The sequence below is a fragment of the Protomyctophum parallelum genome, assembly GCF_964188405.1.
Source record: "Protomyctophum parallelum genome assembly, chromosome: 4".
Classification (NCBI taxonomy): Eukaryota; Metazoa; Chordata; class Actinopteri; order Myctophiformes; family Myctophidae; genus Protomyctophum; species Protomyctophum parallelum.
The window spans coordinates 44,180,668-44,206,686 of record NC_139700.1 but is presented as its reverse complement, the minus strand read 5'-3'; the positions used below and the strand labels follow the sequence as shown (position 1 = coordinate 44,206,686).

Below are 26,019 nucleotides of genomic sequence, written 5' to 3'. Positions count from 1 at the left end.
AATATTGATGACATCAGGGATCTCCATATATTGGTATTCCCATATATGGGTTGACGGACTGACGGGAAATGCACATTTTCATGGTAAATGCGACATGTGGTCGCAATTCTGGTGTGTTCCTTTTCCCAAAATCGACAACAAAGAAGACATTGTAATATATTAGACCCACGTCTTGTATTGTATAGTTTAGTTTTGTTCTTGTTGATTGAGTGTTTCACTTCATCTAAGTTTTATTTGTCTAGACTAGAGACACCTCTTGAATCAATAATGAAGAGGTGTTTGTTTGTCACAAGAAATAATAATAATGAAATCAAAATATGGTAAGATAAAAACTACAGGTAAGAACGTCAGCTATGATAAAAGCTCTTTATGGCAGATAGGTAAAATATCTTTAGCAGCAATGGAGGATAGCACATTTGGGTGGCTATGGATGTTTTTAGCCCAATGAGTTTATACCAGGGAATTTTTGCCATCTATAGGTTGTTGGTATGGTCACATATTATGCCAATTATGAAAATTGCTCAACATACGCAAGTTAGCAACCGGCAGTTTCTAATTGCTGGGGACCCATACTCAACATTTCTAAAACCTTGGTGTACTCAACATGTCTGGGTTCACAATGGGGCTCTATGGGCTGGCAACCAGTAGACTATTATGCAAGTAACATTGTGCAACTAGATAGTGATATTGTATTATTGTTTGATAGTCCCGGCCAGGGGCGGCCTTAAGGACCGGGAGGCCCAGTTCATGACATCATCATTTTAATAATTAATTATTAGTATGTATTATTATTATAATAATAATAATTATTATATATATTTTTTGTGTGTATTATCCGACTTCAAAGCATGAACAGCATACAGCACAGCCAAGTAGAAAAATACACTAAAGCAGCTTGACTAAACCATTTTACCTTGTCTTGAAATTACTGTAAGGTAGGCTATATCTGCTACTACTATTTTGTTTTACAAAAAAAATAAAAATGGAGGCCCCTGGAGGTTCGAGGCACATTTCAATTGAAACGATTGAAACATATTCCTGGAAGGAAATAAATACTATTCTTTCCAATGACGCACACCCAGTCACCCACCCTATTTATTTGCATGCACACAGAATTCTTTTAACAGCACTATGTCGTCCAGTCAAAGTGTCCTTTTACAAGACACAGCATCCATTAAACGGCCGCAGTGTATAAATGTAAAATCCCACTGCGTGTAAAATCCCACTGTGTGAATCAATGTCATCAACTTTGAATGCTCCCAGACAAGGTAGGCTGCTTAGCCTTAACCTCAACGCATCTATTCAGAGCAGCGAGCACACGGCACTGTAGTCCATGAATTATTCAGGCAAACTTTTTGCTCAGCAGTACTATTCACACTTACAAGTTCCTCTCTTTTCCCTTTCTCCCCGTGCCTTGTGCCTTGTGCTCTCAGAGTGACTGCGGCTGACACTTCATTTCAATATTGCGGAGGAAAAGCAGGTTGAATTTCCCCCGCCGTAGCCTGGGTTGGAGGAGCCGCTGTGCCGAACTCCCTTATGCACGCAGTTAAATGGTACATTTAGGTATAGTAGGGCCTCCAAAGTGCTTTACAGTGTGCAGTACAGTACATTCATGCCCCTTCACAGACACATTCACACAGGAAACAAAACGCACCAACCCGCTCACCGGGAGCAGCTTGGGGTTCAAGGACACTTCACAATGTAGGCTACAGAGCCTTAGATATAGACAAGAGTTACGCAAACTGCGTTCACTTCATGGGGCCAGTCCAATGGCGGCTCTCCTACATAGACTTCTATTGAGAATGGGGACAACCAAGTGGGCGTGCTGGCTGGGCAACTGGGACAAGTCCTGGACCGGAAGTATGCAGATATTCGTTGGACTCAGGCAACAGCTAGCCCTGCTTTAATGATCTTAAAAACCTTTATTTTAGATTGTTTTGTAGTAATAGTACAACATAAACATTAAAGAGACTTTAGTTGTTACTGTACAATACTTTAAAACAGTTGTCATGTTGCACACATGCTTAAAATAGCTCTTATTTTGCGCCGTCCTTGTTGAAAACAATGTATTTCCAACTCCAGCTTGTCTCAGTTCAGGCTCATGAACAGCGCTCGAGCGCTTGGTTTCTGCCCCCTCAATATCGTAACTCTTCTCTTCGATTAGATGCTGCTCTAACAATGTAGACAGGAGAAGGAACCGAGCATCGAAACCGGGAAACCTTCCGATTCCCGAACCACTGTCGGCCCCAGTTAGGCTACCATTAATCCGTTTCCTGACAGCATCTGGGGAAAGGTGCTGCAATCAATTCTTGTTCGATTGATGCTGAGAGCTTTCGGCCAACATACTATAGCACCCTGTGGTTTATGTCGCTATATTGGGTGTCTGAGGAAACAAGTATAAGCACTGAGCTAATGGATTAGACATTTATTGATCAAAAATACAGTGACACTCATATCAGCAGGGTTCCATTTATAAAACAAAACGAAGGGGGGTTAAGCTCTTCTCCTTTGTCTGACTCTGACAAGACGCTATTTCTAAGTTAAAATTATGAAATTTCATTTCATAATTTAGGGACACCAGGGTAAATTTGGTTACATGATGATGTTATCAAACATAACATTTCAGTGTCATTCAGTCTGACTAATAAGCAGGGATAAAACATGCCCTCACCGGTCAGAAAAAATAATAACCTGCTTGCTCCCGTGGGGGAAATTGGGCTTCAGCCCAACCCAGCTGATGGCTGTCCACAAGGAGCTGCAGAGCAGTTAGGCCAGGGGGTTAGGCGTCTTGCTCAATGACACTTGGACCATTCATATTCGACACATTACTGGCCAGCCTTGGGGGGTCGAACCTGCAACAACTGGGGACTGCAGGTACCACCAGGAAGGCTCCCTCACCATTCTGCATTATGCTATCTTGATGAATTGAATTCACAGGACCACAATGGAAACAAGTCCCAATGACCTTTTTTTTGTGTTATCCTTTTATTGTTAATGCTTGTCCGACTGTACCTCATGTGCTGTTTGCATGTCTGACTAATAAAGTATTCAATCAATCAATCAATAAAAATAAAAGAAGATCGGAGGTGTAAAGTAACTCGAATGAGCGTCGTGCCTGTCACAGACATGCCTGACAAGTTCTGTCAGGGAACTCAGTGCAGTTGTTGGTGGCCGTCATAGAGTATTAAAAGGATAGAGACTGAGCGATAGCCCTCGCCCCGCTATTCATTTCAGTGGAAGTTGCTCAGTGGCGTTTTGACTACTTAAACGAGCGCTCAATGTTAAACCCCAGCTGCACAGGGTTTCCTCGTCATAACTCCACGGGTCCGCCTGCAGTCCCCGCTCTTACCACTAGAGAGCCTCACTGGGGGCCATGGCCGTACATTTGGCCACCTCAACTCCACATCCGCATGCACTCATCCAATCACATTCTCATCCCCTGCTTGCTTTGCTCCTGTCATGCTATTGCTGCTTCTCTCAAACACTGCTGTCTTGCTCAAACACTGCTGCTGTCTTGCTCAAACACTGCTGTCTTGCTCAAACAATGCTGCTGTCTTGCTCAAACACTGCTGTCTTGCTCAAACACTGCTGCTCACCCAGGCCGGCCTCCACCACCCCAGCTACCACCTGTTGTTTTGGGTCTGCTGTTTATGTACGGGGGATTCGGGAGATGCACTTTATCAGAGTACATAAAAGCAGATCCAATTCATCGCCAAACCATAATAAGTATATTGCTCATTTTATATTCAATAAAAATATATTCTATTATTCATTCATGAGTTGTCCTGACTTTTTTACTTTCCTAAAGTATTTCAATGTTGCAGTACTTAATTTGACTTCTACTTCACTACAGAGGCAACATTTTTACTTTTACTCCACTACAATCAATTGAAAACTTTAGTTACTACTTTGTAGAAAAGTAAATACATTATACCCACTTCAGCCCTATATTGCGTCGCGACAAATTTCTACATTTCAGTATTTCTACATTTCATTATTGGTAGTTTTTCCACCACTGCCAGAGGGAATTAGGCCTGAAGTCTTCTGAAAGAATATACATTCAAAGATTTGTGCAGCATTTTCACGATTTTTCAAAAATAGCAGACCTACAAGCTCCTATATGAGCTTGTAGATCTGCTATTTTTCAATAGCTAAAGTATAACATAACGCTTAGTTAAAACACCAAAAGGGGTTCCCGTCCAAAATGGGTTAAAAGCAGAGACAACAATCTCCAATAGTGGTGGTCCACCAATAGTGGTGGTCCCTAAGTAGCTCTCGAGAACCCCTGTTGGTGTTTTAAGCATTATGTTATGCTTCAGCTATTGAAAAATAGCAGATCTACAAGCTCATAGCGCGGCACCGAGTGCCGCGCTATGAGCTTGTAGGTCTGCTATTGTGAAAATGAGTGCAAATATTTGAATATATTATTATTTCAGAGCGAGCGTTTTTAACTCAAATCTTTGCTTCTGTGGGGGTCGAGGGAACAACTTATTTTCAGATGAGGGTCGGCGGCCAAATACAGATAATTCTGGGGGTCCTTGACATGAAATAGTTTGAGAACCACTGACATAGAAACATGAGGTTTTTCAGAAAACTGTCAGGACATTTGTAGAATCGTTCTCAGGTCGAAATGCTGGTCGTGGGTCAAAATGTGTTGAAAAATGCCTGTGCTACAGTATTATTCAGCTAATCTACGCTGGGAAATGAAATGCTATGTAGTGCAGTTGTTAAGGTGACCCATTTCTTGAAGTCAGCAGTGCCTCTATTTCTCCAATGATTAAATATTTACCGGCCGCTATAGCTGCTGCTACAGTACTGTACTGTACTGTATAGGTGCAGTGTGTTCTCCAGACCCATTCTCCTGGAGAAAAGGGATACTCCCTCTTGGCGTTTACACAAAACTTTGTAAAAAAAAAAAAAAAAAAAAAAAAAGGCACAATCCTCAGCAGAAAGTTGAGATAACATTTCATCAGAATATGTGCTTAGTAAGGGGCTGCTGGGGAAGTGTGACAAATATTGAAAAATGAGTGTATTCATACCACGGCAAAGTATATCGGACTCTTTGGTTTACTAAAATATTAGTTTAAAAGTTATTGCCGGTGTGTGTGTGTGTGTGTGTGTGTGTGTGTGTGTGTGTGTGTGTGTGTGTGTGTGTGTGTGTGTGTGTGTGTATGTGTGCGTGCATGCTTGCGTGCGTGTACCCAGCCAGGTTGATTCTACAAAAGCCTTCTGAATCAGCAGTTCTCACACTTTTCACATGGTTTTTCAAAAATGTTATCAAGCTCACAGTGTGGCAAGATGCAATGCATAAATCTTAAACGACACCAGCTGTTTTCCCGGTTACGGTGTAACGACAAAAACACTGATACAGCATTTCTCCAATGTCATTATCGGAGCAAATTCCTTTCCAAATGTTATGTTATTAGGCCTACTGTACCTAACACAATGACCGCCAGGATTAATTAATCTATTTATCGCGCATTGCCAAGGTTTTCCCCCCTTCAACCTTCATTTTGAAGAGCCAAATAGGTTGTTCTCTCGCTCGGTGCAGAATAAAACCCCGACCGCGAGTATCACAGCGCCTGCTGAGGGCCGTTGAAAAACCTTTGTTTTCACCAGAAACGACATTCATTGTGCCGATGTGGAGATACAGGCCATTGAAAGCAGCACATAGAGTGCAAGTGGATGCGATTGCGCGCGCATCTTCAAATTGGCCGCGGCCACTGTCCCACTTTACACTGTGATGCTAACGAGCGGCAGCTAACGATTCGATCCGATCAAAACATGGATTAAAGAATATAAAGCTTAGTAAACGTATAGACTACGGTTCTGGCGGGCTGCCAGAGAAAAGCTTACGACGTTTCTGGCTTTTCCGTGCCAAAATACCCAGCATCAACATTCACTTTTCAACAACAAATCTGTCCTACATCTGTCCTCTTATTTTCAGTCCTCTGTTTCCCAAACAGAAAACTATTTTATTTTTCCTACATTCAAAAAAATATATATATTTCAAAAGATTATTTTAAAATTCATACATTTGAAAACAAAACAAACAAATAATAACAATCAAGTTGCGAGCTTGTAGATCAGTATACTTTGGGACCCTGCAGGCAAAATGTGTATAATCTCTCCTTTAGGTCTCGACCCAAAAGGTTTGGGAACCACTGTTTTTTAAGTCCACAATTCATTTGGTGCAAAGCACCAAACACAAAACCCACACGTACGTTGCATCCAGTCAGCAGTGGTGGCTTTAGTGACCAAGGACTGGCTGACCCTCCCCGCCCCGCCTATGGGGAGGACATTCATCATGTCACCACCACCTCTCCGGTGGTTGCTTTTCAACGCTCAATGACAAATAGTTTTGACTTCTCCACAGGGAGTTTTGTTTTTGTTTTACCGAAGGTTTTGCTATATTATTGTTGGAAGGTATACACTGAAATACAAAACGGCAGCGTTCCTGTCTGCATGCGAACTGTTGCATTTGTATGCCGTGGCATGTGTGAGAGTGTAAGGCATCAAAATATACTTGAAGTACCAAAGTATTACCTAAAAAAAAGAAAAATCTGTTTAAGACGGGAACTCCTTTTGGTGTTTTAAGCATTATGTTATACTTTAGCTATTGAAAAATAGCAGATCTACAAGCTTGTAGATCTGCTATTTTTGAAAAATCTTAAAAATGTGGCGCAAATCTGTGTTCTTTCAGAGCGAACGTTTTTAACTCAAATCTTTGCTTCTGGGGGGGTCCCCGGAACAACATATTTTCAGACGGGGGTCCGCGGCCAAATATAGATAATTCTGGGGGTCCTTGACATGAAAAAGGTTGAGCACCACTGACATAGAAAAATAGGTTTTTCAGAAAACTGATTTAGAAGACATTTTTTGTAGAATCGAGCTCAGGTCTAAATGGGTTAAAAAGCTGGAGAGACCCCTGTTACTGAACAAACACTTTAGTCTATATGTAGCTGACGCCAAATAATTACTGCCAATGTACAGCTGCTTTAACATTTCAACAAAAACCTTTTTGTTTTAACCCAAAAATATCACTTGCAGCACCTTAAACTTAATGCTTGAGACAGTGTACAAATGGACCTGTAAAAGGTCCATTTGTTTACATTTGTACACTGTCAGAGTTCCAATTGATAAATTAACAGCGAGAATTGCACTGTGTAAGCAGACTGGATGGAGGATTGCCAGTGGGGTGACCAAGCATTCAGAGAGGCTGACCTACCTATACAGACTGGACTAGAAATGTCTAAATGTCTGTATGTCTTTAAATGTTTTGATGAATTGAACAATGTGGACCCTGTTGTAAACAAGTGTAATGCTTAATTGGGTCGTCCACTCACAGTTGACAGTCTTTGTATTGAGTTTGTGCTTAAAATGTACTGTAAATTCTACAAACTGTTAATAAATATTTCAATCAATCAAAAAAGCTTGCAGGTTCCATCCCTATTACTGCATACTGATAAATATGAAGCATAATGCATGGAATAAAGCTAAATAAAACCTCATGACTGAAACCTTTTGTCAGACCATGTTCTCATTCAGTGGTTCTGCACCTTTTCGGAACTCACCTACAGTATACGCTTTCTATGGCATAGGCAGCTCCCGGCAGGATCTGCCGGGAGAAACTAGACACTAATTATAAAAATAGAGCCACAGAGCGAGAGAGAGAGAGAGAGAGAGAGAGAGAGAGAGAGAGAGAGAGAGAGAGAGAGAGAGGAGTGTGTGTGCGTGTCTGTGTCTATTTAACAAAGGTGCAGACGATCAGAAATCAGCAGAGAGGGACCGACGTTTGCGCTACTGTATGCCAAATTGAAGTGGACTCGGACGCAGACTTTTATTTTCTCCCTGGAAATTAAAACGACTGGGTTTCCGAGGCTAGCTCCATAGAAAAAAACATACAACACAGAAAAAGTATTAAAATCACGGCACGCCGTCTTTAAATTGTCACTTTACTGTCATCTGGAGATCCCACCAAAGTCATGTCCTGACCCCAATGTTCTCATCTGTGGTTCGTGAAACAGCATGAAAGGAGTCCCCCCAAACTAGCGCTGTGTTTCCTAAACTATTTTATTTATTTATTAGACCCTCCAGGAAAATGTGTGATTGTGATTGCATAATTTACCGCATAATCAGTCAAATGGAGCAGATTAGGCAGGGATAAATCTCTTTACAAAAGGGCACATATTAATCACGCAGACTTCCCACATATTTCGCAACTTTCTGCTAATTTCACCACATAAAATCACATTAAAACCCAGCATATTTCATTGCAAATTCAAGGCTTTTAGCCCTCATAATCAAGTATTTTAGCCTGCAAAGGATTTTTTTGGAGGGTCTTATTTATATATTTACTGCATGTGTTTTGTGAGGGTATACCTACCTACCCGAGGGGACACGGGGAGAACGGCACACAGAAAGGCCCTTTCGCCAAACTCACCTAATATGGTATGAGCGCTGATGACGCACACCGGGATGGTTTACCAGGCTAGATAAAAGCATCAGCTGAATGCTTGAAATGTAAGCGTTGATGGATCAAGGGGACGAGCTGAAGCACTTTAACATATAGGAGTTAATGAGTAAGTTGGTATAGGCTATAGTCTTGGCCAGAATCCCTTGTAATAATGGCTCTTAATGGGCCATGGTAATCTGCCTTTATGGCTGAGTGATGGCTGGCTTGGCTCCTATAACGTAAAAGCAACAACACAGCCTTAACCTATTTTGGGCGGGAACCCCTTTTGGTGTTTTAAGCATTCTGTTCCCTACTTTAGCTATTGAAAAATAGCAGATCTACAAGCTACTCGGAGATCTACTCGGAGCTTGTAGGTCTGCTATTTTTGAAAATGTGGCGCAAATCTTTGAATATATATATTTCAGAGCCAACTAAAATATTGGCTTCTGGAACAACATATTTTGAGATGGGGGTCCGTGGCCCAATAGAGATAATTCTGGGGGTCCTTGACATGAAAAAGGTTGAGCACCACTGACATAGAAACATGGGTTTCTAATCGACCTCAGTCCAAAATGGTTTAAGTGGAGATAGATTGTTTAGTCCTTTGAATTAATGTACACGTAGCATGCATACGGTTGGATTTTCTGGGGGGGGGGGGGGATTTGGTCATTCATTTTTATCACCGTTTAATCCCTGCTTCTGACATACTGACATGACATACTGTGCATGTGCATTGCCTTTAGGTGAATGTAGCCAAGTATGATGTTTGATAAACAATAAACAATTAAATTAATGTAATTAATTGAATAATAATGTCAACCACATTAACCCATGTGTCCCTCACCTATTGTGGGCAAAATCCTTTGAAAAGTTTCACTTTATGTTTTCTTTATATAAAAAGATAAAATAAACAGAGAAAGAATAGCAGATCCACAAGCTTGTACATGGGCTATTTTCCACAATTTGTCATATTGATAATTAATTGTGATTAATGTCTCCAGCTGTTGTTATTTCTTTTCTGCTGTGTGTCCATCCATGGAAAACATTTTACACAAATCAAATGCAGCACACACTCATAGAGAGAGAGCTGCTTGTTACACTTGCGTGGTTCGTTCCTAATCCATCTTCAAGATGACACACACACACACACACACACACACACACACACACACACACACACACACACACACACACACACACACACACACACACACACACACACACACACACACACACACACACACACACACACACACACACACACACACACACACACCTGCTGTCTTCACTAATGCGCGCCCGGCAGGGATTAGGTAGGAAGCAACAATGTGCAGGGCTGTCCAGATGTTGTTGATGATATACCCTTATATGAGATGCCAGTGGTGTGGCTGACTGTGACCATGCAGAGGCCACCATGCCTTGTGTAACTCTGTCAATGATACACAGCATGTGTCATGACCTCCCCATGAGGGCAGTTGCCATTAGGAGGAGAAAAACAACACTCATGGAGTGAGTATTGCAATGTAACAGACATGTGAACCCATTTAGACACTGAGGACGATTCAACAAATGCCTTCTAAATCGTGACAGTTTTCTGAAAAACCTCCTGTTTCCACGTGAGTCGTTCTCAAACATTTTCATGTCAAGGACCCCCAGAATTATATGTAATTGGCCCCAAGTTGTTCCAGGGACCCCCCAGAAGTAAAGATTTGAATTAAAAACGTTGGCTCTGAAAGAATATATATCCAAAGATCCATATCTTTGCACTCGGTGCTGCGCTATGAGCTTGTATAGATCTGCTATTTTTCAATAGCTAAAGTATAACACAAGGCTTAAGACACCAAAAGGGGTTCCCGTCCAGAATGGGTTAAAAAGAACCCAGAAGCATCACACAAATTACAGCATCGCTCAACAGTCTTGGAGCGATCTTCCTGTCAGTCTCTCTCTGCGAGGCAGGTTTGTCACCTGTGTGATGGTGACACCCTGTCACCTATCACCTGCACACCAAGTACCATGGAATATAATAATCATACATCAGCTGCATATACTGTTGCGGAATGCAACAAATCAGGCTGGAACCCAGGCTAATTATTAGGCGTCGGAGCTCATGAATCCCCACACAAATTAGGCAACCATTGGCACCGCCGCACCGGTGCCAACATCGGCACAAACTAAAGGATCACATAAGTGAGAGAGTTTTAAAATAAACAATTTGTCAAATAAATGAAGTCCTTCACATTTATATGTAATTCTACATTCATTAAAACTCTGAACTCTGACTGGGGAGGGAGTCTGGGAGATAAGGTGCGTTGCTCCCAATATAATGGTCTAATGACCATTATGACAATAATAATAATGAATTGCATTTTTATAGCGCTTTTCTATGCTTTTCTAAAAAAAAAGAAGGGAAAAAGTTATATTCGTGGACAGTCGAAAATATGTTGGATTTTTTAATGGTGGTGTCATTAAATGCTTTGGCCATGTTTTGCGACCCCCGCCCTGCCGCCCTCCCCCACCCCCAATACAAATGGACTGCTACAAAAACCTTAATAATAGCGAGAATACATAATCATTAAGGAAAGTTTATGCATGCACTATGTGTACTATGTAAACTCTTCATTTCCATTTTCCAGCCATTCAGTTGCGGGAAAAAAACAATGAAAAAAATAGCCATGGCAGTTCGACAACAACTTCACTTCATCATTAACCTTAGACAGTAAGACATTTACAATGCATTATAATACATGTTTAAGGCTTCATAACACTTGTTATAAATGTTTGCAGTTATGCTCAACAACATACAGAACATCATAACAAGGTTTATGAAGTATTATAAGCACCTTATGAGCATAAGCATTATAAATGCACTTATAAGTATAATGTAATTTTCACACTTTCATTAACGACAGTCATATAGTGATCTCCACAGAGCCTCATGTAGAATACTGTGAGCCACACAGCTGAACACTGTACCACATGATGAATGGCGGTGGGGCTACGACCAGCACAACCATATATTTCCCTGCAGGCCTTGAGCACCAGAACCTTCTCTCTCTCCTGCATTTCTGCTACACCCTGTAATCCCATCAACCTTCCTGCTGTCCCAAAACTGCAGAATACTGCATTTTAACCCATTTAGACCTGAGGACGATTCTACAAAATGTCTTCTAAATCATGACGGTTTTCTGTCAGTGGTTCTCAAACTATTTCATGTCAAGGACCACGAAAATTATATGTATTTGGCCTCCGTCCCCCAATCTGAAAATGATGTTGTTCCAGGGACCCTCCCAGAAGCAAAGATTTGAGTTAAAAATGTTTGCTCTGAAAGAATATAATTTTATTCTAAATTTGCGCCACAAGATTTTCCCGTCGACCAGAATGGGTTAAGAGGCTTTGGACCATAGCCCCACTCACACTATAGCGAAAATGACAAAGCACCCATCCTGGTTGTTTTGCCAATTAGCGTACGTGTTACATAGACAAACTAATGCTTAATTCGTTGCGACGGGTGTCGTTGTTATAAATCAGGCTGAACCAATTCCACTCCGGTTCATTAACTGTCACATCACTATCTGCTTTTGCTAACTTATTCAACCTTCAGCATAATAATTGTCTCTGTAAGGTGGAAACCTCATAGTGTCCCAAACTGTTAATTATTGTACCTGTGAAGGTCTAACAAACCGAAACGTTGTTAAATTCCCACAACATGTTCTTTCTTGCGTTTGAAGACAGTGTGCAGGTGTTTGTTTTTCTTGGGGCCCTTGTCTGGTTTTCTCCTATATGCACCCGTCGCCTTTGAAGGTGAGCTCTTTACTAACAATAAGCCACAAATGAATACAATTTGTATTAACCCATTTAGGCCTGAATTTTTTGTTTCTATGTTTCTAGGCCTATATCACTCAATATGTCATGTCAAGGACCCCACAAATTATATGTAATTGGCCAAAGATTTGAGTTAAAAACATTTGTTCTGAAAAAATATATTCCATATTTGAGGCACAATTTCACGATTTGTCCCAAAAAAAGCAGACCTACAAGCTCATAGCGCGCCACTCGCGCTATGAGCTTGTAGATCTGCTATTTTTCAATAGCTAAATTATAACATAATGTTTAAAACACCAAAAAGGGGTACCCGCCCAAAATGGGTTAAAACAAAACATATTCAAAGGTTGTAACACTTACGTCTTTCCTTTCTTTGGACAGCAGGATGAAGCCGTTACTGTCCACCAAGTAGCAGTTGAGATCCTGGAGACAAATGAATATGGTAAATATACTAAATAATATGCCTAATGAACACATTATGACGATTATTTTCATAATCGTCATAATTTCCAAGTTAAAAATGTTCATATATTTAAAATCTCAAATCTAGTGGAAAAAGCAGCTTTTGAGCACGTTTTGAGCTTCTTCCACAGGCTATTGCCACTATATTAATGTTTATTTTTAAGAATAAAGTCATTCAATATGTGTTATTGTCATATCTGCCCTGTGCAACCTTTGTTTACGACAGCTAAAGAGATGCATTCATAATGTTCCAAACAATGTTATAATGACAGAAACACAATGAAAGTGTCAATCGCAATTATTTGTGTGACAATTAATCCACTAATATCACTTCTCTTGTCTTTTAGATATTTAAGACCTGCATGACTTACATTACACTGTCAAGGTTTTCTTTGTGCTTTAGTGATGCCCTGACCCTGATAAAGGTTGTAATCTTGCATTATGGGATTGCATACACCTTTTTTTTCATTTAGCGTGGGTCTAATATGGTTTTGAGGGGAGTGCACTGTTATCTGTTATGAGTTCTGGTTATCTGAGCAGCCAATGACCTGCATCTCCATGACCTTCTCACTGTGGGGGTGTGGTCTATACATGTCTGGTGGTTATTGTACCCTGTATAGAGGGTATATGTGCGGGACATCATCATCATACCCGGAAGTTATGCTGGAACGCATACAAAAAAACGACTTTTCTGGCCTTGACAAGTTGACAGCCCACACATCCAGACAGAAAAGTCCTATCTGACTGCATTAGACGACGTTACGCGGCATTAAGTCAGACATGGAGGAATTTTGTCGCCTATTCTTTAGCACTGGACTACAGCAGCTGCTGAGTATGGCATTGAAAATGATATAAAATATAATGCTAGTAAGAGTGTTCTTGTTTGTAGAACAAAAGAGGACAAAAGTCAAACTATCTTTTAACACTCTCGGTGTCTGAAGTCAAATATCCTGGACATTTTATTACAGAAGAGTTGACAGATGATGATGACATACACAGACAGTGTCGTAGGATGTACAGTATGCACAGGCGAACACCCTCGCACGCAAGTTCAGAATGTGTTCAGAAGCAGTTATTACTCCATTTGGAGCTTACTGTACGCCACTATACACTGCCCACTTGTGGTCAAGCTACCAAAAAGCAAGTATTCAGAAACTTCAAGTATAATGATGCCATGAGAATTTTACTCAAAAAGCCTAGATGGTGCAGTGCAAGTGAAATGTTTGTGGCTGCAAGGGTCATTACTTTTCAAGCGGTTCTCCGGAACTTAATGCATAGATTTGCGTGTCGCTTGGACTAGTCTGTGAATAACATCATGGCCAGTATATAATAAGCCTGTCAAAAGTTGCACTAGATATACTCCTCTAGCCTTAGAAGGCATTGCTTGCTTAAGAGCCTTTATTTATAACTGTCACAAATGCCTGCCTGTCTGTTTTTTTTTATTGGATGTATATTGTATTTTCACAATGTCTTCCGTGTTACTTCTGACATTCACTCCTACCCCACAAGGCAAAGAGATCATTTTGAATTACCCTATTGTCGCACGTCCAAACATCAATCTTTCATCAAATTTAGAGGCCCTCATCTATGGAACTCCCTAGATGCTTCACTTAAATCCTCATTATCCTTGCCAATATTAAAAAAACATCTAAAGAAATATCTTATTTTTTCCTCTCTGTAGATTACATGTATTACCTTGATGCGTTATATTTTCTTTTGTGTGTTTGTTGTTGTATTGTTTATTTCAGTTTTTTGTGCAGTCTGTGTTTTTATTTCTTTACTGCACAGTTGCCCCCCTTTGCCAACTTGTAGATTTATGTACTGTTCTTAATGAACTTTTAATCTTTTAAACCGAATGACCTCTTCCTTCAGGAAAGGATTCCATATAAGCCTTCTGGCTTCTTCCTTTCCTTGCATTGTATTTTTGTTTCTTTGATATTTTATTGTCTATTTTTTGTACCACATGCTAAATAAATAAACCTAAACCTAAATTGCATTTTGTGTTTTGTATGTTTCTTACTTATGGACCCTGAGTCTGCAATAAAGGCATTCATTCATTCATTTATTAAACTCACTTTGCCAAGTCACTTTGCCACTTATTGATTTACAACTTGATTTCCCATTCACTGCATATGCATATGCATAGTGCATACCCTCCATTGTCTGTCCTGATGAAGGTCTAAGCGACCCGAAACGTCGACCTATCAAAGAGCAACCTTTATTTGGCAAGTGTCTGACAGTGTTCGGGACCTCTTCTTTGTCTTTCAAAGATACCCTTTTCATTATGTGACAATTAATGGTCCGGTAAAATGTCATGATGGTGAGAGCCCTATATAATGAACACAGCAAAACAGGGGTCTCCATGCAGACAAAGACCCATTATGAAGCAAGGACCCTATACTAGGTTGTCTTAGGTTTCAAAGATAGATTCATTTACAAATTGATTAATCGGTGTTCAGACATTTAACCATTTAAAGTAAACCATCAATGCTTAGTAAACTTGACCTTTGACCTTTGGTCTGCTCCTTTTCAATCTAGTCTACGTAGTGTTGTTTGTCAAGGAGGAAGTTCAACCGTCACCCTCCTGTGACTGTCCTTCTCACTCCAGGTGGACTTTGAATAACAGTAACAAAGACAGGCCTTGGAGACGAACTGGCATAATTAAGCCAGCCAGCTATAGCCAGACCTATGTCGGCTTAGGCTGAATACTGGAGAACACACATATTATGTCCAAGAACATGACATAATTATAGAATTATGGAATCCCAGAAATCACAAAGTCATCATGCATTTGTGTGGAAAAACTAACTAGACTATAAGGTGAGGCTGATCGTTGGATGCTTACATTGCTTTGACAGCTTAGAGGGCAGACACCTTCGATGGCGGTGCACTGCAGAGAGAGAGGGGGAGAGAGAGAGAGAGAGAGAGAGAGAGAGAGAGAGAGAGAGAGAGCATAGACAGAGAGAGAGCATAGAGAGAGACACAAAGAGACAGACAGGAGAGCTCATTAGTCTTGGATTAAGTACTCATGATGACTAGACATACTGCAGAATTTAAATTAATTCCTTCTGAATTTGATAGAGAGAGACGGAGGGTGGGGTGGGCAGAGAGAGAGAGAGAGAGAGAGAGAGAGAGAGAGAGAGAGAGAGAGAGCATAAAAGGAGTAGACAAGAAGAGAGACGATGAAGAGACAGAGGGGTAGAGAAGGGGCAGTGGACAGAGAGGGGGAGAGAAGGGGGGGCAGGATGGATAAGGAATAAATGCGTAGACTCGTAGAGGGATGGTCAGAGTCAGTGAGTGGTTAATATTTGGTCTTAATACACAAATGAATGGTTATGACCTACTGTACACATCTGGATCTGGACCACAGCAATAGTATAACCCGAGTGCTTTTGTAAAAAAAACACTTTTATGAAGATTGTATGATCTACTTACGTCTGTATCCTCAGGCTGGGAGCAAAAAAAGAAGGGAAAGAAAAAAACGATTCTGGTTATTTGTCTTTTATACTTTACATCAGTGGTTCTCAAACTTTTCAGGTCACCGCTTTGGCATGGGGGGGTCAGATCTACATATGGTTGAGTGTACAGGGTTTGATGAGCATATGGAATGTCAACATATGGAATGTCAGAACAGGACAGCTCTATATACTGTATGGAGATCTAAGGGTGGCAGCGGGGGCAGTGTCTTGAGTGTACAGGGTTTGATGAGGTCAGATGAGGTCAGAAGGGGTCAGATCAACATATGGAATTAATTCTGTATTGGCCATATATGCTGTATGGAGCGTGTCACGAGGCGTGACGAACTGACTGACCGGTTTTGCAGGTTTTCATAGTAAACTGAGACCTATACAGTCGCAATAAAGCCGTTTTGAGAGAATTCAGTAAGATAACTCATGGATAGATTTAACCAATATTTTAATGAGAAAACAAGTGTGCACATAATATTTTCGTTCAGCTCTGCTACATTTTTCTCCATGCTCGGCACAATTATCATTAAACATTAAGAGCAGGGAGATAGATAGATAGATATACAATAACAACCCCCCCCCCCCCCCCCATGGGGAACAGAAATTAGCAGAGCATTGCTGGGGTGGCGTTGGGAGAAAACATCACATAACAACAACCAGGAACCATTATGCAGCAGGAAGGCAGGAAGAAAGCATGCAGTCTAGGTGAGCTTAAATACCCCGCCCAATTGGTCAAGTGACTGCCACATCAGCGTATGACATGTGGGTCTTGCAAACACTGTATACACCCACATAGTAATGCCGCTCGAGTATATCTGACTGAATGACTGAACTAACTCCGCAAGCTATACGTATCATATAGCTGCAATCATTTGCAGTCACTTTTGGAACACCTGGCGGAGGGATCTCCAGGCAGACACCAAGAGGCTGGGAGGCACCTGGTCGCAGATAGAAAAGAACGCCAGTGACCGAGAACTCTGGAGGTCCCTTGTCGACGGCCTATACCCTGGAAAGGGTGTCAGGCGTAAGTAAGTAAGTAAAGTTTGGGACAATTATTAAGCAGCATTTACCCCAAAACGAATGTATAAAAAAGCCTCCAATTTTAAAACGTGTTTAAAGGTAGAAGCTCTGTTTATAATGGTCTATATGCTAGAAGTTAGAAGACAGATACATACAGTATTCTGTCTTCCATTGGGAGCGTGCAGGTCTGTGGCGCCTTTCTCCATTGCAAGGTTGTGTTCACTGAGTTGGTCTGTCTCTGTATCTCGTCAAGGCTTCCCTTAGTTTTGGGTCATTCACCGTGCTCGGGTATTCTGCCCATGTTGCCTTCTCTACTCAGGGCTAAATAGCATTCCATTTCGCTTTGGTTTCTTTCCGGTATGTCAGGTAGATTTCTTTGGTGTTTTCTGTCTGGTAGTTGTGCTTGTGTCTGTGCACAGATTCCCTGAACCAGCTGACTAAGGGAAGGCATCCTTATATAGGTGTTCTCTATGGTTGAGGGCTCGATTATGATCGTGTCTGCGTTGCATTATTTGATGTGCTTATGAACTCTTCTTTGATGAGTATAGGTATCGTCCCAATTACATTACAATAGGTAATTATTGCTGTGCTTTAGTTTTTTTTGTTATATAATGTGGAAAATGTGTGGGAAAAGTGTGGATATTTTGATCTTGTTGTTCAAGCTCTGCTACAGTACATATTAATCCCTTGCTCAGCACATTAGAATACCATTTAAGATCAGAGCGATACAGTATATCACAACCCCCCCCCCCCCCCCCCCCAGTGGAAACAGAACCCACAGGGGAGGCAGGGTGCCCTATGCTGGCTGGCGCTGAGACAGAGGAGGAGGAGCGCATACTGTACCAAATCTTCAGTGACAACACATTGGTCAGCTGCATAATTGGCGCGCGTGTGTACAGTACAGTAAATCTCTCTCTCTCTCTCTCTCTCTCTCTCTCTCTCTGCATCATGCCTGAACTAGCCTGCAAGCTATACAGTACACATCATTTGAATAACAAAAAATATGGATGTGAAAATGTATATCATCTTTTGAATGACGTCAAAGTCACATTAACCAATTCTATAATACCACACTTATACTTTGTTGTAAGTCAAAAAAGCAAAAAATAGACAGTCTGACAAGATCACAAATCTATCGCAAGGGGGTGCATTGTGAGCTTGTAGATCTGCTATTTCTGCAGAATGTTTGACCATGTCAATGGGAGCACAGAGGGAGGAGCCGTTGGTGGCGTGCCGAGTCCAACGCATGTGAGGCTTGGAATTCAACATTGACCAGGCGTCAACAACCAGGAAAGAACCGCCGTGGGTTGACCCCACATGGCAGACATGTCACATGAGTCAAACTAACTACAAAACTAGAAAACCACTGGAAATTGACATGTATGCAGCCTTGTGCGTGCGTGCGTTGGTTACCTGCTTGGCGATTGCCCAGAACCTCTTTTCTAGCAAGTCCAAGGTCATCTGCACCCCGATTGCTAAAATTAGAAGAACACACACACACACACACACACACACACACACGTTACTTATATGCAGGTATATCGTTGTTTCCCACTTAAGAAGCCCAGCATCCTGATGCCTTGTGATGGCCACTATCTTTGAGTATTTCTAAGTAGGGACACCAGAGTGAAAGTGGCTCAGGTTCAGTGTAACTCTACAGGGTGTTGGCCTGGGAGAAGGAATGGGGACAGGAAATCAATCAGGCGTTTTCGGGAGGCTCTCTGCTTTCGGTTTGCCATTGATATGCAGAATGAAGGCTATACATAAACACTACTGAAAGCCGAGAGACAGTGTAAACATATAGCATGCAACAGGTACTGTAGTTCCCACGACTAAGCAATCCGATTGGTTCAAATAGGCTCTCTATACCCGTGCTCAAACGAGCGTAACAGCACACCTAATCAAAATATAAAAATGAGACGTGGCTATAGGCTAACAGTTTGCATGGGAGGTTTGCAGTCATAGCAGCTTCAGTTTGGGAAAGGTTGTCTATAGCGCACAGCCAGCTCAATATTGGGTCTGTAAACAGGGATTCAGACCCCATGCATTTTCAGGATAATAGAAATGCCCCACATTTCTATATAGTTTTTATTTTCATGGTAACCTATACTGTTGTATAATCTCAAGGGTGCATGGTTTCATCGACAGCGATGCTCGCGGAACTCGGATCTTCCTCGTTCCTGACCGCATCACTGTCGCGCCAAAAGTAACGCCAGCGCACACCGCCTTGTGTCATATTTCTGAGGTAGCTTTTGTTCCCCTAATGTAGTGACAAAATTGAGGGTTATAGGAGTCGCGAGTGCCACAGAGGGCTTCTTCCAGTGAAATTATTACTTCACACAAAATGTCCCCAAAACGTCTGTGAAGAGAAGACGCTCCCTCCCTCACAAGGCCTGCGGGTCAGAAAGAGGCTTTGAGGTTTTTCCACATGGGGGTACTGCGGGTGAAGTGCTGCAAAGGAGGATGCACAGTTTTTCTAAATGTGGCAGGAATCAATGGTTCCTCCTACTTTGACCTTCTCCACTTGCATCCACTTAAACGCCCAAGAAAACCGTAGATTCATTTAAAAATCGAAGTTGATAACCACTGCCACGTTCCCAACTACATTTCAGTCAAAAGTGCTTTTATAATGTTCCTTTTGCACTTAATGCTCTTAATATATTTCAACAACAAGAACTTTCAAAGTGCATTGCACGAAAAGCCTTGTTTGTTTGTGTTTGTCAGGACATGCCTGATGTCATATGTCTGACATCATAGACTGGCCTCCAAGCACAATAACCTGTGCAATGCTGGGTAATTATTGCATAGTAAACTAGGGCGAGAGGAGCGTGTCTTGAGCGTTTGATGAGGTCAGATCAAAATATGGAATGTCAGAACAGGTCAGCTCCATATACAGTATGGAGATCAAAGGGTGGCAGCGGTGGCAGTATCTTGAGTGTACAGGGTTTGATGAGGGCCCAGGTAGGGCCCGGCCTTAATTTTCGGGCCTGTTGAGAACTTATTGTCGAAAGAAACAATATTTACCAATATATAGAGAGGCAAAAACAATTGAGGTCTAATTAAAAGGTTTATTAAAGTACAAAAGATACGTTAAAAAAGATAAGTACATAAAGTAGAAAAAGGATAGCTGTGCAAGCAGCCGATGAACCGTACAGGAGTAGAGTCACACTTGTTCTTCGGGTTTTAGTTTTTGAGTTCAGCCCACGTCTCCACAAGTATTCCACAGACCGCTCCAATCTTCCCTCAACAACACCCATAAGTCATTCTCCAACGCACTGCAAAAAACAACACTGCTTTGGTACCCAGAGGTAGCCCGGCTGGACTCTGTCTCACTCACCGTCTCCTGCTCAGCTTTCCTATACTGTCTATCTCAAGAGAAAGTATCACATCGTTGCTATCAATATTCATAAAACCTGCAAGCAGACGCAAACCACTTTCAGTTTCAAAATGGTACACATATTATTCGTAGATTGGCTGACATAAAAAGTTGAGATATGGAGATCGATAGGTTTCGGCACGACAGCAATGATATAACGCATGGAGTATATTGCCTGGACTGTATATGCATTAACTCCACAAGCCTCAGAATGTCACAAGAGTCCACGTGTGCCACGAGTGCGTATACAGCTGCCTATTTTCTCCCTTTTGCAGGAATGAATCACTGCTCTTTAGTTTGACGTCACATGCCTCCTCTGCCAGTGCCATATCACCGCCTCGTTAAACATGACTCATGAGACAAACATCTGCTAGAGAGGCGGCGGTGGCTCAGGGGTAGAGTGCCTGGATGGTAACCGTAAGGTTGCCAGTTCAAACCCGGGCTCCCCCAGAGTTACTGTCGAAGTGTCCTTGAGCAAGACACTGAACCCCTAATTGCTCCCGATGTGCTAGTTGGTGCCTTGCATGGTTTCCGCTGCCATCGGTGTATGAATGTGTGTGTGAATGGGTGAATGTAATGCACAATCTATGTAAAGCGCCTTGGATAAAGGCGCTATATAAATGCACCATTTACCATTTACCTCCTCCAGTGACAAGCCCCCATCAAACAGGGTCTCCAGGTGTGAAGCAAGACTGAATCGGGCACCATCTTGGGAAATGTTTGCTCAAGTCACAGCAGGGAGGCTGTAAAAAGGCTGATGGATGGGGCAGCGTGCCCGTCGGCTCAGCCACTTACGCTGAACACACCACATGCTCTAAGTGAGCGTCTGTGACGACCCGCGTTTGAATCCCACCACCCACGGCTTGCGTCACTCTCTTTGCCCTTTGCGTTCCTCTCCTCGTCCGCATGCACTCTCAGTCTCCACACATCTGATTGAAAGCATACAATGCTTTGAAATACTGTACATTCGGAGGCGAGAAGGAAGAGAGATATCCACTCACTGAGTGGATATCACATCATGTGCACGTGTTTGCACATAATTATGTACACAGACATTTATCTGAGAAAATTATTATTACAGTTTGGGAGTAGACTGGATGGCTCTGGTTAAAAAGTTAAAGATGGAGTGCCGTGAAACAAAACAAAACATGATCATCATTCATCAGGTATTATGATTATACTAGGAGGAAGATTTCTTTAAAAAAAAAGTGTACAGAAAGTGTTAAAATTATGTTTTTATGTGGCCACACCCACCAGTTCATTAAGTATACCTGGTTTTCACCTTAGCTCCACCCACCTGAACTTAAGCCTCGCCCACAGCTGTTGTATGGTAATGGAGGAGGGGTTAGGGGAGGGTTACGGTTATGATGTCACTAAAATGCTGTTATTTCCATTGGGCCTTTTGACGCAAAGGCTTTCAGCTTTCAGGAAGAAATCAAAAATACACAGGGGAGACATGTTTCATGATGTTTGAATATTATAACCACACCTGGGCGTCTATTAAGAGTAATGTTAACCCCATAGACACATGAAAAACAGAAGTAATACAAAAATCATTTTGCACCTGGTGATGCATTGTCACACGCACACTGCACAGTAACACAGCTGACAGCTCAATACTCAATTACTCATGGAAGCAGCACCATGGATAGACAGAGAGATAGACCCTGACGAAGCCCTTCTGGTCGAAACGCGTAGGTCCTGTTATTTATATAGACCCTGACGAAGACCTTCTGCTCGAAACACGTAGGTGCTGTTATTTATATAGACCCTGACGAAGACCTTCTGCTCGAAACACGTAGGTGCTGTTATTTATATACGTAGACCCTGACGAAGACCTTCAGCTCGAAACACGTAGGTCCTGTTATTTATAGACCCTGACGAAGACCTTCTGGTCGAAACGCGTAGGTCCTGTTATTTATTTGCCTTGCTCATCAATACATTATTTGAATTTTTCACCAAAGACTTGGATTCCCCTTTTTCGTTTTCAAGTCTGCAACTTACACCTTTGACAAGCAGTACAACTTGGAGGAAATATACCTTTTGTCTATATGGCTCCACCTGTATCACCAAAGAGCACCCATCTAGGAGCCACTAACTGAACGCTGCAGCGCTTCCGTCTCTCTATTTGGTTCAGAACCATGGATAGTTCCTTACCGGTGAGAGACATCAGCACCATGGGCAGCTCCTCCCACTGGGTAAGCTGATGGATGGACAATTATTTTCCAATCAGTATGTTTAGGTCAGCGGTTAATTCTCAAACTGGACCGCCTGCATGTCTCTAAATGGTGAGGTTCTCTCCCCAAAAGGAGCTTCCTGTGGTGTTGCCCAGCCAACAAGCTTCACACTTCCACTGCACTTTTGGACATTTTCATGTGCAAATTTAAGGAACTTTTGATGCGTGTGACACTGGATCTTCTGCTGTATTACACAGATAACATTGTCCAGAGCTTAACTACTGCACTTCAGTTCACCGATTCAATCCTCTCTGTAAAAGGATGAAAAAAGCCTCACTATGCAATTTTAGTCTATATGAGTAATACGTTATACAATATAATTTAGATTGTGTCAAAGGATCCGACGTGAATTCTGACCTGATGGTCAAGATTAAATACCGGAGAACTCGCCAGTTTACTGACTTTAAATTGCATTGAATTGAGAGAGAGAGAGGATAGGTAGTTTTATCATTGAATAGCTGACCATTTAATCGCACAAAATAATTTGATCACTTTGGAAATTAACTATAACATCTGTGAGTTTGACATACTACACTGATGAAGACAGCATGTTAGCATAACGATGAAGACTTTTCGCTGAGGCGAGTTGGTAAACTGGCGAGTTCTTGTGCAAGCAGACCGGCTATATTAGCTCAATGGTCAAAAAGATTCAGCACTTTAGCAGGAAACTATAGGTGTACAATCTGGGGTAGATGAGTTACAGCTTTATGTCCAATGATACAAGTCTGTGACCTCAAGGTGATGATGAGGCTTAGCTAGCGCACGCACGCACGCACGCACGCGAGCGCACGTGCACACGCACGCACACACGCACACACACACACACACACACACACACACACACACACACACACACACACACACACACACACACACACACACACACTCTCTCTCTCTGCGTGTGACCCAGAGGGTCCTATATTCTTTGCCGACAGCTGCAGACTAACTCATAAAATTATTATCTGGCATTGTCTTGTCACTCCAGTAATGAAAACCTTCCTTCACCGAGGCAGCTTAACGGCAGAGAGGATCCTGAAGCGGTCAAAATGCCTTCATTATGTGTTCAACTTCAAACATGGTCTACTGAAGCCATTTCTACAGTGTTTGGTTAACAGGCCTTGCACAAACATGGCACCAGCATCATGCCAAGTCTTTACTCTCTGAACCTATTGGGAGTCTTTTGTTAAATGTTAAATGTTTGGGGTCATTTTAACATCTACTCAGACTTTTGTGTTTCACCCCAGACAGTCTTTAAGTTGCTTGATTCAGTATATTTAGACGTTTGATTGATTTTCATTTTTTTTATCAGAGCAGGGCAGGGCAGGAATTTCACGGCGGCCACGGCAAACATGGCCGTCGTTGCCCCTCTCTTTGGCCGTGTGCCCCTCGAAAAGGTATATGCCCATACGGCCACATGCAGTGGCCGTGGTGCCCACAGAGTTAATTTTACCGCTTTTCATCTGCGCAATTTTCCAGTCATTACGGTAACCAATGTTCTCCTCACGTCCTGTGCAGAACAAATCTGTGTTGTAGTTGTGTTGTGTTGCCAATGCCATTTGCAAAGTGGTTTGATTCTTTTGCGGTACTTTGCCTTAATAACTACCCCCGCTGCCGCTGGTCGTCATGACGCACGCACGCACGCACGCACGCACGCACGCACGCACGCGCACACCAAGGTTATAATAGTTAACTAAAACTAACTAAAAAAACGAAAACTAGAATTAAAAAAACATTTTAGTTAACTGAAACTAATAAAAACTAAAACTAAATTAAAAAACGATAACTAAACTGAAACTGTATTGTGTGTCCTCAAAACTAACTGAAATTATAGACAAAATACGCTTAGTTCTAAAAACTAACTAAAACTAACTGAATTAGAAAAAAATATGTCAAAACTAACTAAAACTAAACTATAATGAAAAAAACAAAACTATTATAACCTTGGCGCACACACACACACACACACACACACCTGCACGCCTCCTCCTCCGCGCCACACATACACGCACTGAGAGAGTAAACAGAGGGCATTTAGCATCACTCAAAACAAAATAATGTTTTCTACAGTTGCGACAGTGTGGCGGTCCTACGTCACATGCATTAACGTTGGTCGCTGGTCGGACATGGTCCAGCTGATTTATTTTTGTCTAATGCGAAACAGCGTGGCTGTCCATACAAGGAGGAGGAGAGATGATCTACCGTATCTATCTAGCCCACCAAAAGAAACATAAATGTACTTTTGCGACAGAAAAATGGATATAATTAAACAATTGTTCCCCTGTGCACAGCACACACTGTCTCCAGGTAAGAACAAAAAACTGATCTGAAGCTGCACTTTCACTTTGTGTTGACTTACTGTATCTCCAGAGTCCTCAGTCCTGCAGCCCCACAACGGAGAAATTATCTTATCTTATCTCTCTACAATGCCATGTTTTTCAATATATTAGTTTAGCACAAAATATAGGCTTTTCTAAACCAAGCCCTTAATATTAAAAAGTTATGCAGGCTGTCATTGCATTTTCTGTGAATTAACTCACAGTTTAACCCAATGATCCTCAGCCATTTAAATTTCAAGAACCCCCAAATTAAATGTATATGAATTAGCCTAGGGTGAACAGCCTGACAGGGTCCATTTCATTATGATTTTCATCTTTGGACTGGGACCCCAAAACATGTTTACAATATTTTACAACAGTAGCTACTTATATTTTGTTATTTAAAGCTGTGATTACTTATTTAAGAAGCACTGTTCTGAACCAATGTTCGCCTTGAAAAAGAAAATCCATTTTTAATTGATGGCCTTCATGCCCTGGCACTTGGCCTTGTGCCAAGTGGCCTTGCCCCTAAAAGGATGAAATTCCAGGCCTGCCGGCGGGGGAAAGCACAGTGCCGTTGTGCGCAGCGTGTTTGGGTGAGCTCCCCACTTTGAGTTGGTTAATTGGTTGTTCCTGGTGGACACCTTGGCTCTGGTTCTCTGGATGTGCTCTTTGTAGCCTAGGATACGGTCTAAGGTTACTCCCAGGTAGACTGCAGGTGCTGGTGGTTCTCAAGCCTTGTTCCGTCCCACATTACATTGAGTTCCTGTTTAGCCTCCTTGTTTGGGGGGGAAGCTGCAGATTTGGGTCTTCCCAGGGTTTGTACGCAGGTGGTTTTCCTTCATTTTTTTTTCTTCATTTTATT

The 26,019-nt window shown here is 41.9% G+C and overlaps 1 protein-coding gene across 1 annotated transcript in view; it reads right to left on the bottom strand.

Annotated features, from left to right (window-relative positions):
- Positions 1-26,019, bottom strand: part of LOC310857210 (voltage-dependent calcium channel subunit alpha-2/delta-4-like) — a gene marked incomplete at its 3' end in the record, with an annotated part of 124,919 nt that overhangs the window by 8,013 nt on the left and 90,887 nt on the right. Inside the window, exons 28-31 of the mRNA XM_083762820.1 lie at positions 18,640-18,701; positions 16,175-16,189; positions 15,585-15,629; positions 12,638-12,700 (exon numbers count right to left, since the gene is read on the bottom strand). Coding sequence (XP_083618946.1) covers positions 12,638-12,700; positions 15,585-15,629; positions 16,175-16,189; positions 18,640-18,701 — 185 coding nt within the window. The remainder of the gene's footprint in view (positions 1-12,637; positions 12,701-15,584; positions 15,630-16,174; positions 16,190-18,639; positions 18,702-26,019) is intronic.